The sequence below is a fragment of the Malus domestica genome, chromosome 10, assembly GCF_042453785.1.
Source record: "Malus domestica chromosome 10, GDT2T_hap1".
Lineage (NCBI taxonomy): Eukaryota > Viridiplantae > Streptophyta > Magnoliopsida > Rosales > Rosaceae > Malus > Malus domestica.
This window is the reverse complement of record NC_091670.1, coordinates 21720460-21733016: the sequence shown is the minus strand read 5'-3', so window position 1 is coordinate 21733016 and position 12557 is coordinate 21720460. Positions and strand designations below refer to the sequence as shown.

At 39.3% G+C, this 12557-nt stretch overlaps 2 protein-coding genes across 4 annotated transcripts; both read right to left on the bottom strand.

Moving 5' to 3' along the window:
* Nucleotides 1–4100: 4100 nt before the first annotated feature.
* Nucleotides 4101–7014, bottom strand: LOC103409899 (probable amidase At4g34880). Its single transcript, XM_029109739.2, has 5 exons — nucleotides 6287–7014; nucleotides 5658–5872; nucleotides 5221–5460; nucleotides 4951–5149; nucleotides 4101–4802 (listed from the first exon to the last, which is right to left on the bottom strand). The coding sequence occupies exons 1-5, from the start codon at nucleotides 6839–6841 to the stop codon at nucleotides 4224–4226; spliced, it is 1788 nt and encodes a 595-aa protein (XP_028965572.1). The 5' UTR covers nucleotides 6842–7014; the 3' UTR covers nucleotides 4101–4223.
* Nucleotides 7015–7167: 153 nt separating this feature from the next.
* On the bottom strand, nucleotides 7168–10435 carry LOC103409876 (probable amidase At4g34880). Of its 3 annotated transcripts, none has more exons than XM_070806635.1 (6): nucleotides 10222–10435; nucleotides 9041–9525; nucleotides 8591–8805; nucleotides 8254–8487; nucleotides 7981–8170; nucleotides 7168–7812 (listed from the first exon to the last, which is right to left on the bottom strand). In XM_070806635.1, the coding sequence occupies exons 1-6, from the start codon at nucleotides 10256–10258 to the stop codon at nucleotides 7312–7314; spliced, it is 1662 nt and encodes a 553-aa protein (XP_070662736.1). In that variant the 5' UTR covers nucleotides 10259–10435; the 3' UTR covers nucleotides 7168–7311. The 3 variants fall into 3 exon arrangements, with proteins under 3 accessions (XP_070662736.1, XP_070662737.1, XP_070662738.1); XM_070806636.1 differs by having other exon boundaries at nucleotides 9041–9507; nucleotides 10222–10389; XM_070806637.1 differs by having other exon boundaries at nucleotides 9041–9498; nucleotides 10222–10388.
* Between the last annotated feature and the right edge of the window lie 2122 nt (nucleotides 10436–12557).

Here is a 12557-nt window from a genome sequence, read left to right as displayed (position 1 = left end):
CAGACCACTTTTTCAAAGTGCTCTGACAGAGTTAAAACATGTGAAGCTGGCAGCTCCCACTACCGTGCTATGACCAAGCAGGGTAAAGGAATAGCATTATTACTTGATGTTAGGGAGACTCCTATATATGTCGAACTCCATCCCTAACGGACAGGCAGACCTGCAAAAATGCTCAACCCTTTCTCTTATCTGAGAGGGCACTCTCAACGAAGCCTTTCGAAATATTCAGCTTTCTTTCCCCCCGATAATACCTCTGTAAACAAGCTATACTAGAGCAAGAATATCTCATATCATCAGGGTTAAAAGCAAGAGTATCCCATATCATGCTTTTTCCCTGTCTTTTCCTTTGGCCTTGTTCTTACCTGCAAGACAAGGAGAAAGAGAGCAATCAGTTAGCACTTGGAATCAAGCTTCCAGCCAGGAACTGACTGCCTAGAACCCCTTACCTGATTACTTACCTGGCATTGCTCTCGAGTACTCATCTTCAACATCTTATGTTTCCAGGGAAGATACCGCATCTGCCTGAGGAACAGATAGGGCAAGTGAGAAGGATACAAGGAAGCATGTGGAGACAAGCGTAACAGCACACGTGCCGATACATCCACTACTCTGTCAAAAGCAAAAGTATCCCATATCAGCAGGGTCGAACGTACTCTAGATTTGATGGACTTGTTTTGATCCTCAAATTCTTCAGTCGGCCTTATACTCTGGAGGAAACCAGAAAACCCTCCAGCCCGGTTCAAGAATAAGCCTGTGGAAAGTTACTTCTTCAAAAGCAAAAGTATCCCATATCATCTCTTCTCATTTTTCTTCTCTTTATCCTTCATGCTGCCTGCAAGATAGGGAGAATGTGAACAATCAGCCGGAGCTCTGATTGCTTACCTTGTCTGTCACCTCTTTCAGCAGATCCCCTAGCCCGGCGACTTGGGGGACTCATACTACATGGTTTGTATCGCGCTTGACCAAGCCTGAAACTACAAGTAAGCTTCAAGTGAAATTGATACATTACCTTGTGCATCTCCACCAGTTACAGATACCACCCCTGGATGGAGGAAGAGTACTTCCAGAGAAGATGCCACATCTACCTATGAGACAGATAAGGCAAGTCAAGACGATACCACACTCCGGTACTTAGAAGTTTCGTGGTTACGAGATCATTCTCCCACAATATTTCCTAATGTCATTTGTACTAAATCATTCACTTGTACTCACTAAAGGAGAGCTTGAACCTATGTACTTGTGTAAACCCTTCACAATTAATGAGAACTCCTCTATTCCGTGGACGTAGCCAATCTGGGTGAACCACGTACATCTTGTGTTTGCTTTCCTATCTCTATCCATTTATATACTTATCCACACTAATGACCGGAGCAATCTAGCGAAGATCACAAAAAGTGACCGTTTTCGCTACCTAGGATCTATCTTGCAAGAGAACGGAGAATTAGATGGAGATCTCAACCATAGAATACAAGCTGGATGGATGAAGTGTAAGAGTGCACCCGGCGTGTTGTGTGACCGTCGTAGGCCACTGAAGCTCAAGGGAAAATTTTATAGGACGGCAATAACGCCAGCGATGTTGTATGGCACAGAATGTTGGGCGGTGAAGCATCAACACGTACACAAAATGGGTGTAGCGGAGATGAGGATGCTTCGTGGGATGTATGGGCACACGAGAAAGGATAAGATTGGGAATGAGGATATCCGAGGTAAAGTAGGAGTAGCCAAAATTGAAGGAAATATGAGAGAAAATCGGTTCCAGTGGTTTTGGACATGTGCAAAGAAGGCCTACTGACGCTCCGGTTCGAAAATGTGACTACGGGACAGAGGTTCAGGGCCGAATGGGTAGAGGAAGACCTAGGAAAACTTTGGAAGAGACCCTAAGAAAAGACTTGAGTACTTGGATCTAACGGAGGACATGACACAAAACCGAGCGCAATGGCGTTCTAGGATTCATATAGCCGACCCCACTTAGTGGGAAAAGGCTTTGTTGTTGTTGTTGTTGTTGTTGTATAGTTTTCATAATGTTGCTGAGCATTTGGAGTATGCATTTTTTGTGTAGTTGAGAAGAATGTACTGTTCACAAAGGCAAAACAGGGAACAACAACTACTTCATATGGGAAGAAGAGGTTAGTTTAATTGTAATTTTTTTTTATTTGGTTTAATTCGAAGTTGGTTGGCTTGCATCTAATTCGGTCATTTGCTGGAACAGGTTGAAGTCATTGGTTTTATTAATGCTGGTGACGGAAATCAATCAAAGTTAATGTTAAAACGATATCATTATTTTTATTATGGTGAGGACTAAGAACTTATAAACCTTTTCTTTAGGGAATTGTTATTGGCATTCTAAAAATCTCATTTTGCACTCCAAACTTTCTATAATTAGAAAGAAAAATACACTTGTGAGGAGTGTAGAATGAGATTTTTGGAGTGCTAATAACATTTCCCTTTCTTTATATCTCTCATTTTTTAAATTAAGATATTTACTTTTTTTATACCTCTTGTGTGATCATTTACTGAGAATTTGTTAATTGTTTTAATATGTATGAGGACTAAGAACTTATAAACCTTTTCTTTAGGGAATTGTTATTGGCATTCCAAAAATCTCATTTTGCACTCCAAACTTTCTATAATTAGAAAGAAAAATACACTTGTGAGGAGTGTAGAATGAGATTTTTGGAGTGCTAATAACATTTCCCTTTCTTTATATCTCTCATTTTTTAAATTAAGATATTTACTTTTTTATACCTCTTTTGTGATCATTTACTGAGAATTTGTTAATTGTTTTAATATGAATGAGGTAGGATTTCTACATTCATTTCTCATCTTTAGAGATTGCTGGATTTCTACATTTATTTCTCATCTTTAGAGATTGCTGGATTTCATGTTGTCGAGTAGTTTATGGATTTTTCATATTAAGTGCATCAATATGTTGTTGCAGTAATTCAATTAGATGTGATATAAGTTGATGTGTTTATACCTTTAAACATAAATTTTTCACACAATTTCTAATCCCGCAGCAACTTGCGGGCAAAATTTTCTAGTTTGTACTAAAGCTCTGTCCAAATCAAGGTTTATCTTTCTTGGGGGCAAACTTGCTCTTCGCCAGCCTCAGTTCAGTTTGAGGGGGGATATTGAGGGTAAAAATGTAAATGCAAGTGTAAAAGATCTTATGTAGATATTGGATAGTTTGTTATAGTTGTTTTTAGTTAGTTAGAATGAGGTGTCTCTCTCATTGGTTGAGAATACTTGTATATATACAGGTTGTAATATTATTATTAAAATCAATGAAAAAGTTTATTCCCAATAGTCGAGTAAAATTGGAATGTCATGTAACCCAGAGAGTAATAACCAGGGCCCTTACTCTTTCGCTAATAGTCGGCCTATCAGCTTGGTAAAGTGCGTCTAGGTTCACCTCTATGACGGCATTGAGGAGGAGGGTTTAGCTGGCAGATTTCTTGAAGGTAGAACTCAACAAGTTTGCTTGAAGTGAGTTGGCTGTTTTTGAAAGCTTGTTGGAGGTCAGATATTGTAGCTTCCTTGATATAGAATCCATGGACTCTGAAAGTTAGGGAACCAAATGAAGTTATAGCCAGAAGAATCCAAAGAAACAATGGGAAGAGAGAAAGTTTTGAGGCCACGGAAAAACAATGTAGTAGCTGATTTGATGAAACAATTGTACTTGCCTGGTTTTTTGGAAGTTAAATAAACAAAAACTCTGGACCAATTGGCAATTTATAATCTCAACTGGGCATGGTCTATTTGCCTAGTTCAGATAAGAGTATGATCCACGGAGGATACTGCTTGGCTCCTTATGTGCAAATCAGTCCGACACGTTGTAACTCAATTGAAGCAAAAACAAAAATTTATATGAGCATATCAAACTGTAATTTATCTACAAGAAGAAATGGCTTCCGAGTATTTTTCCACTTGGGAATAAATTTTAGTATTTTTCTTTGACGTAGAAACTTGTGTGACCATTTCGTACCCCGGCAGTCCCAGACCGAGTAAATATAACTTCTACTGCATAATTGCTTGTATTGGTATAATCGGGGTTTTAATGATACAACCATATCAATACAACCTGCAAAACCATACACTCACAGGTGCTAATGACACATTATTTATTCACCAGAAGCATAATTGTTTTTCCGTTCGATATACAGGATTTGAACGTACAATGTACAACCTTTCCACACAACAACAATCGCATTAGACTTGAGTTTTTAGAGCTCATGGACAATTAGCGGCATAATTAAACTGATTCTTATTAAAACTGCCCCAAGTATCCTTCTAGAAAAATTCATGTCGACTGCTGTCATGCAAGCGCTTTCCTTGAGGTTCTCTTGAGTGACTAGGACGGGTCTTTTTGTGGCTGCAGCAATGGTGGGTATTGATGACTCAACTTCAGGAGTGGGAGTAGCGGTGGTAGAGAGGAGTTGGCCTCGAGAACCAACAGGCGGAGGCTTTCTGATCTTAGTTGCTTGCTCAAATGCATACGCAACCTCAATCAGCTTTGGCTCCGAACCCTTTAGTCCCCCAAAGCAAATGCCGAAAGGGTACTTGTCAACATTATGATATCCTGCCGGCACAACAATGCCTGGAAAACCACCAATTCCAAGGATTGAATGAGCAGAGTTGGAATAAGTCACCAGCGCATCTAGGTTCTCATCTTTCATCAACTTCTCAAATCCATCTCTGGACAGTCTTGCTAAATTTGACAATATTTCTTGCTCTTGTGCTCCTATACCGTTAGTCTTCTCAGCAGCTTCTAAGAGATCTTGTCCATATTCATTCATCTTTTCCTGTAAATGACCAGTAAGTTTCGTTCACTGTTCGTTTGTGGTTATCGAATGCATCTAATTTAAACTTGTATGCTACACAATATTTTGGAATAACAAAATGACAAAGACATCAATGCATAAACAGTCTTGTACTCACTACTACACTCACCAAAACTGAGTTGTTCTTGTTGAATGCTATCACATCTCTCAAGGTTCTCACCGGAGATTCAACTAGTTCACTTAGGTATGGGTTCAAGGCCATTTTGAATTCCGCTAACATTGCTACAAATTCACCACTCAAAGATAAATCGAGAATATCTTCAATGTTGGCTATCTCAAGATTTCCAACCAAAACTGCACCTTGTTTCCTACGTTGCAGCAAGGAATAGTATGTCATAATTATAGACTAGAAAGTGCACCTAAAAAAGCATTCTGTTACCTCAGTGTGGTAAAGTGCTGCTCAAAAGTTTGATTCAAGAAACAATCATCCTTGACTTCATGAAACAAGCGACTTACTATCCCCAATCTCTTTCCTTGGAGACCATTAGCCTTGAGAAACTGTCCATAGCCACCCACCGGGATGTACTGCGATGCTTCATGCGTTGCGATATCGTTGCTATCAATACCGACAATGGCATCCAGGACATGAACAGCATCAGCCACTGTTCTACAAATTGGCCTGTTCCAAGTTCCAAATGATCACTTTGTTACTCACACTTTTGAGCTAATCAGATAAACAGATGTTACAATTGATCAATTAATCCAAATTACCAAAACTTTCAGCAACGGAAAGTGTCAATGGATGATCACATAAAGAAACAGAAAAAACTTCAGGCGCAAAGTAAATTTGTTAGATAACAATAAGCCATCACGTACCCAACTGTGTCCTGTCTCGGACTCACTGGGATGACTCCAGCTCGACTAGTGAGACCAACGGTTGGCTTGAAGCCTACTACCGAGTTATAACTGGACGGACATAAGATGGAGCTGTCAGTCTCTGTCCCTAAAGCCACAGCTACCATATTTGCAGATACAGATATTGCCGGTCCACTACTTGATCCACAAACTTCCAGCGATGAATTATAAGGATTCTGCATATAGCAACAAAACCACACGTCTTTGATTCTGGTTCATGCCAAATTCATATACGAAATCCACAGATGAAGTAGAATTTAGTGACTGATTCATGCATACCGCAACCAAATTTCACAGTGCTTAAATGGCAATCACATTTACTGATCACAACGCTTCAATGAAACACAGAAACGTTCTAAAGGTGATCACAACTCGGTGCAAACGCTAATTTAGCAGAACATCTCACTAGTTTTCGGGATCGTGAACAACTAACTATCAACTTGACAATGATCAAAACTCAAAACTTTATAATGCTACTGCATAGATATATCATATGTTAAAGGTTTCAAAGACTGTTCAGTGGCCCCTACTAATCACACACCGATACATAACATTTAAGCAGCTGATAGTCAAGTCTAAGTCGAACTCACCACACCCTGGCCGCCTCTGGCACTCCATCCGTACGGCGCGGAAAACGACCGGATATACGACCACTCGCTCAAGCTACCCTTCCCCAGAATCACAGCCCCAGAGCTCCTCAGCTTCGCCACAACCCCGGCATCCCTCGGAACTTTGGAACCCAACAGCGCAAAGGAGCCGACGGTGGTGTTAAGTTTGTCCTTGGTGCCAATGTTGTCCTTGAGCAAAATGGGAATCCCGTGCAGCTTCGGCAGTGCTCTGGTTCTGGCTGATGGGTTCGATTCCCATTTCCGGCGTTTTTCGTCGGCGGAATCGGCCTGGGAAAGCGCATCTGGGTTCACCTCCAGGACCCCTCTAAGGTGGCTGTTGAGGGTTTGGATTCTGTCCAGGTAGAACTGAACCAGTTGCCGTGAAGTCAGAGTCTTGAGCTTGAAAGCGATCTGGAGGTCGTCAATGGTGGATTCTTCAATTGGGGTTTCGGACCCAGATGAGATTTTGGATTGAAGAATTAGAATAAGAAACGAGAGGAGAGAGAAAAGTCTCTGCCTTGAATTGGTGGTAGCCATGGAACGGATGAAAGCTAGAAATTGATGGGTTTTCTTGCCATTTAAACAAAGGTTGTTTGAAAATCAATATTTTTGTGATTTCATTTGTTTATTGTTCTGCAGCAAGTTGAGTAATTTGCTTATGTCCCCAATTGCAAGCAATCTAATTGTCAGGAACAAAACGTTACGAACGTTATCAATTCATTGTCGATAATATTTTGACACCAAATTTGTTGTTTAACAAATGACCAACATCTTACTAAGAGAGTTTACGATGATCATAAAATTCCAGGTTTACAATTATTTGGAAACCCGAAACCTGTGTTGAGATGTTGAACAGTTTGGAGTTGAGAAACTGTCATTGCGCATACTCAATAAGATTTGATGTCATATGATTTTCTAAGACAGAAATATTTACTAGCATATGAATTTTATCATTTCATTTGAATAGATGTCCCCCCAAGCAGGGAGCCTTGTTGTCTTGAGGTCGATTATATTTGACCAGTTTCTTGCAAGAGACTTCCTTGGGGGTGCTCTTGAGCGGCTAGGCCGAGTCTTTCTGTGGCTGCAGCGATGGTGGATGTCGCGGACTCAACTTGATCGGGAGCAGTAGGAGTGGCGGTACTTGAGATAAGTTGGTCTAGAGGCGGAGGCTTCCTGATCTTAGTTGCTTTCTCAAATGCATACGCGACCTCAATCAACGTTGGCTCCGAGCCCTTTAGTCCCCCAAAGCAAATGCCAAAAGGGTAGTTTTCAGTGTCATGATATCCCGCTGGCACAACAATGCCCGGGAAACCACCAATTGCAAGGATAGAAGACGCACTGCTAGAATAGGTCACCAAGGCATCTAGTCTGTTATCTGTCATGAACTTCTCAAATCCATCTCTCGACAGTGTCGCTAACTTTGACAACAGTTTCTGCTCTTTTTCCCCTATTCCATTAGTCTTCTCGGATGCTTCGAAGAGCTCTTGTCCGTATTCATCGATTTTTTCCTGCGAATGACCATTCTTCCTTGTAAATCTTACGCAAAAATGAGCCGTATATGTATGTATTACCCAAAAATTACCCACTAGACTGCCATATTTAGTTATCAACTGAACATGTAAAGCAAAGTCTACGACGAGAAATTGAAAGGAATAAACCGAGTCCTATTTACTTACCAGTTTCAAGTTCTTCCTGTTGAAGGCAATCACGTCTGCCAAGGATCGCACCGGGGAATCCACCAAGTCATTAAGGTATCTGTTTAAGGATACTTTGAACTCAAATGACAACGCAGCGTGTTCGCCACTTGCACGGAAATTGACCTCATGAGCCATTTTCAAATTGTCTACCACAGCAGCACCTCCTTTCCTAAATTGAATATATATAGTGTTATGTCATCAGATAGACCGATGTCTCGAGTTGAGATTAATACAAGAGTGGAAACTACTTACCTCAATGTGTTGACATGTTGTTCAAAAGTTTGGGTCAAGAAAGTATCATTTAAGTCATAGAATTTTCTCAATATCCCCAATCTCTTTCCTTTAAGTCCATCAAGTTTGAGAAACTGTGCGTAGCCACCATCAGGGATGTACTGCAATGCCTCAGTTGTTGCAATATCGTTGATGTCAATGCCTGCGATTACATCAAGAACATAAGCAGCATCTGATACTGTCCTGCAAATGGGCCTGTTCAATCCAATACCAAGAAACAATGAGAAGAAAAGTAGTGGTATCCATTAATGCTACATAGGAGCATAGTGAAAAAGAATTGACATTGATCACCACCTACCCAACTGAGTCCTGTCTTGAGGAGATTGGGACAACCCCTGCTCGACTAGTAAGACCGACTGTTGGTTTCATGCCAACTACTGAGTTAAAACTGGACGGACTTAAAATTGACCCATCTGTCTCAGTCCCCAGTGCCACTGCTGCCAGATTTGCTGCCACCGATATTGCTGACCCGCTGCTTGAGCCACTAGGCGTCACCTCAATATTGTAAGGATTCTGCACTCCACGTAAATGGTTTAGTCTGTTGATTTTATTCTTGTCTGGTCTAAATTATAGAAATGCTTTCACACCACAAAGCGGACTCTTGTTTGAATTTGAATGTACTTTTCATATTGAAAGGTGTAACATAACATAGCGGGCATCTAGCAAGAGAACTTAACAGTAAAATTTTAGCAAACAAGTTCAAGTGAAGGTACGCTATATAAGAGGGAATTAAGGATCCCCAACTCACCCGCCCTAGGCCGCCTCTGGCACTCCAACCGTTAGGAGCACAATTGGACCTCCAATTCGACCACTCGCTCAAGCTGGCCTTTCCCAGTATGATAGCTCCGGCATTCCTCAGCTTGGTGACAACACCCGCATCACGCGGCACAACTGAGCCAACCAAAGCATAAGAGCCAGCTGTGGTGTTCAACTTGTCCTTGGTTGCAATGTTGTCCTTGACAAGAATGGGAATGCCATGTAACTTGGAGAGTGTTGCGGACGGCGCCTTAGTCTTGCGCTCATAGTCAGCCTTGTCAGCAAGGTCAAGCGCATCCGGGTTCACTTCTATGACCGCCTTAAGGAAAGGGTTGAGGCTACTGATTTCAGAAAGGTAAAATTGGACAAGTTGCCTTGAGGTGAGTTGGTTGTGCTCAAAAGCGAGTTGGAGATCGTCTATGGTGGCTTCCTTGATTGAGAATCCATGGACTGTAGTTGCTTGTGTCCCGAGCGACACTATAAAGAGAAGAACCAGAAATAAGGATGAAGTGTGAGGGAGGTTTTGTACATGATGCTACTAGTTTACATGTCTTGAATAATATAGGTTGAAGACAGATGATATTCATGAACCTAGAACACATAAATAGAATGTCACGTGATGATCTAACAGTCACACTAAAGAATTCTTCCAAACTAGATAAACTTTTACTTGATATTGTTGAGAGGGTAATGCTGTGAAGACCAAAATTTTAAATCAAATTTGCAAACCAAATAACGTGTCACCAGAAAATAAGCACGTTAAGTAATAATCCATCATCAACAACCACATCATTTTGTTTAAAAAGTGTTGTCTCCCTGGTGAGATATCGACGACGTTAAACGATATTTTTGAAATTTCCTGATATCAGCAAACACACCCAGAAGAAAGAAAGAAGAAGGCTTAAAATCTAAAATAATTTATAGTTTTTAAAAAGAACGAATATAACTACATTACTTAATACTCATTAGTTTCAAAAACAGAAAAAATTGGATAAGAAGAATACCAAGCAGGCTAATTTGTGAAGGTATTCATCCAAAACCCAGGAAAAAGATGCAGATTGAAACCAAATAATCTGTAATTTAAGTCTAATGCAAACCAAATTAAGACAAAATTAATCAAACTAAAAACCAAGTTAAATCTAAATTGAATCAAACAAACAAAATCGAACTCACCTCCACCCGTCAAGGGAAAGTCATCCCCAGCTGCCATTGACACACTACCTCACTTTCTCTCCTCTGTCTGGTGCTATATGCTTTCGATGCTTTTGGGAATGGAGTCGTATAATTCATTATATTTTCAACTTTATTTTTGTACTGCTGCATTTATTATTGTTTAATCTATTGCTTTTGTTGCTAACATAAATTAAGATATCTTAGGTTAGTATATATTTGTTGTGCGGTTATGACAAGCAGCGAACTGCTTTATTTATTGGATAATTGAATAATCGGGTATACTAATATTCATAACTTTTTATAAACGGTTGTTTGTAGTCGTGTATGCATTTAACCGTAACCCCATGTCTATTTACTTCTTTTTTTAACAAGTTAAAAAATAAAAAAATAAATTTGTCATAATTTTCTTTTCTTGACAATTAAGCGCCGTTCTTTGTACATTTTAACAAGCATTTTTCTATTTCAATATTTTAAATCCTCATATCATTTCGGGAATTGAAATAATAATTTACTGACAATATTTTTAGCTATTATCAAAGAAAGTAAAATAATATATTTGTCAAGAATTGACCGGGGTACTAACAAAAGGCCACTCATTACTTGACCAAGTAAATTCAAATTTCATAATAGTATTTCCTTTTACAAACTCATGTATATTGGGAAGAAAATTTATGCATTTTCAACATACTTTTCCTCGATACATAAGCAAGTTTTCAATTATAACATCTAGACCAATGGTAAAATAAATCAAATTGAATTTGTTGGTTGGTTCTACTTAGGTTTTTTTACTCTGCATATGATGATTGTACTGAATTTGTTACAGTGGCTTGCAAGGTCTTAAATGCCGATATTATCGGCGAAATATGGCCGATAATATCGGTTTTTTGAGTTACCGATATTTTAATGGTTATCTAATGAGTTTTCGTCAAAATATCGCGATATTATCGATAATATTAATAATATCGCGATATTTTGGATATGTGCAAATCGAAGAAGAACGCCGGAGCTTCTACAGCTCCGACCGATTACAAACGCAAACCTTAGACTCCGATCTAATTACCAACGTGAAGAGGAAAGAGAGAGGAGTAAGTTTATACCCTTGGTTTGCCGTGAAATGGCCGAAGGTGTTCGGAAAGCTCCTCAACAGTCACGGGTTCGCCGAAGTTGGGTGAGCTTTCCCCCGACCTGATCTCGTTCCAAAATCTTGGAAAATTACGAGTATAACACTTAATAACACACACCCAAGCTTCAACTAGAACGAATAGAGTTAAACCCAAAGTTTACCTAACCGGAGAAAGTGAAGAAAACTCACCGGAGGTTTCTGGGTTTCGTCGATCTTGCAGAGACAAGAGGAAGAGAGAGAAAGACGAGGTTTTGATGGTGATGGCGTCTACGGAACGATGGTGTGGGTGCCGTGTACTAGGGTAATCACGGGAGAGAGAGTGAGAGTGATGAGAGGGTTTCGAGAGAGAAGAGAGTGTGCAGAGAAAGAAAGAAAGGGGGTCTCGGGTAGGGGACATAAAACAAAAAAGTTCTTCCCCAAAAAAAATTGTCTCCTTTCTTTGGAAAGGTTCTTCCCCAATAAAAAAAATAAAAATAAAAAAAATACACCAAGTGGATTCGAACCCCACCCTTTGTCAACCACGCACCTGAGTTTTATCCAACTCATTATAGATGTGTTTATGATTACATATTCAGCTTGTAATATTTATATGGTCGTTAAGATGTCTGCAAGGCTTGCAAGCTAATATTTATTATTTAGGATAAATTTCTATATTTAAAAAAACACCAAGGATTTCTATATTTAAAAAAACACCAAAGGGGTTCGAACCTCTCCCATTTTACTCCTTCAACACCTTGACCACCATATCACTTATGTTTTTTGTAAAAATATGCTAAAATACACTTACTCTACACATAGAGATGACGAAGATAGTGAAAATTTTGAACCTCATAGGAGCTCTATGTGGTACTAAGTCACTCATGTATCTTACCATACAATGTATAAAGTGTAAAATATTGTACTAATTCATTATATATAAATGATTATGGTGTGTTTAAACTTCTTTCATTAATTACTACATATTTTCTACACTCACAATGTTTGCCAGCTCGCTAAATAATCAACTTAAATCAGTTAAATCTATCATGCAATGCATTTCCTTCCAATTTTTTTGTGATAAACTAATAGATAATTGACTAAATAAACATCTTACAAAGTTTCAATAAAAATTTCCAAGTTTTTCTTACAATTTCCATGGTTTCCATATTATTTTTATCGATAATATCTCGATATTTCCATCGATATTTTCGTGTTTTTAGACTACCGATATTTC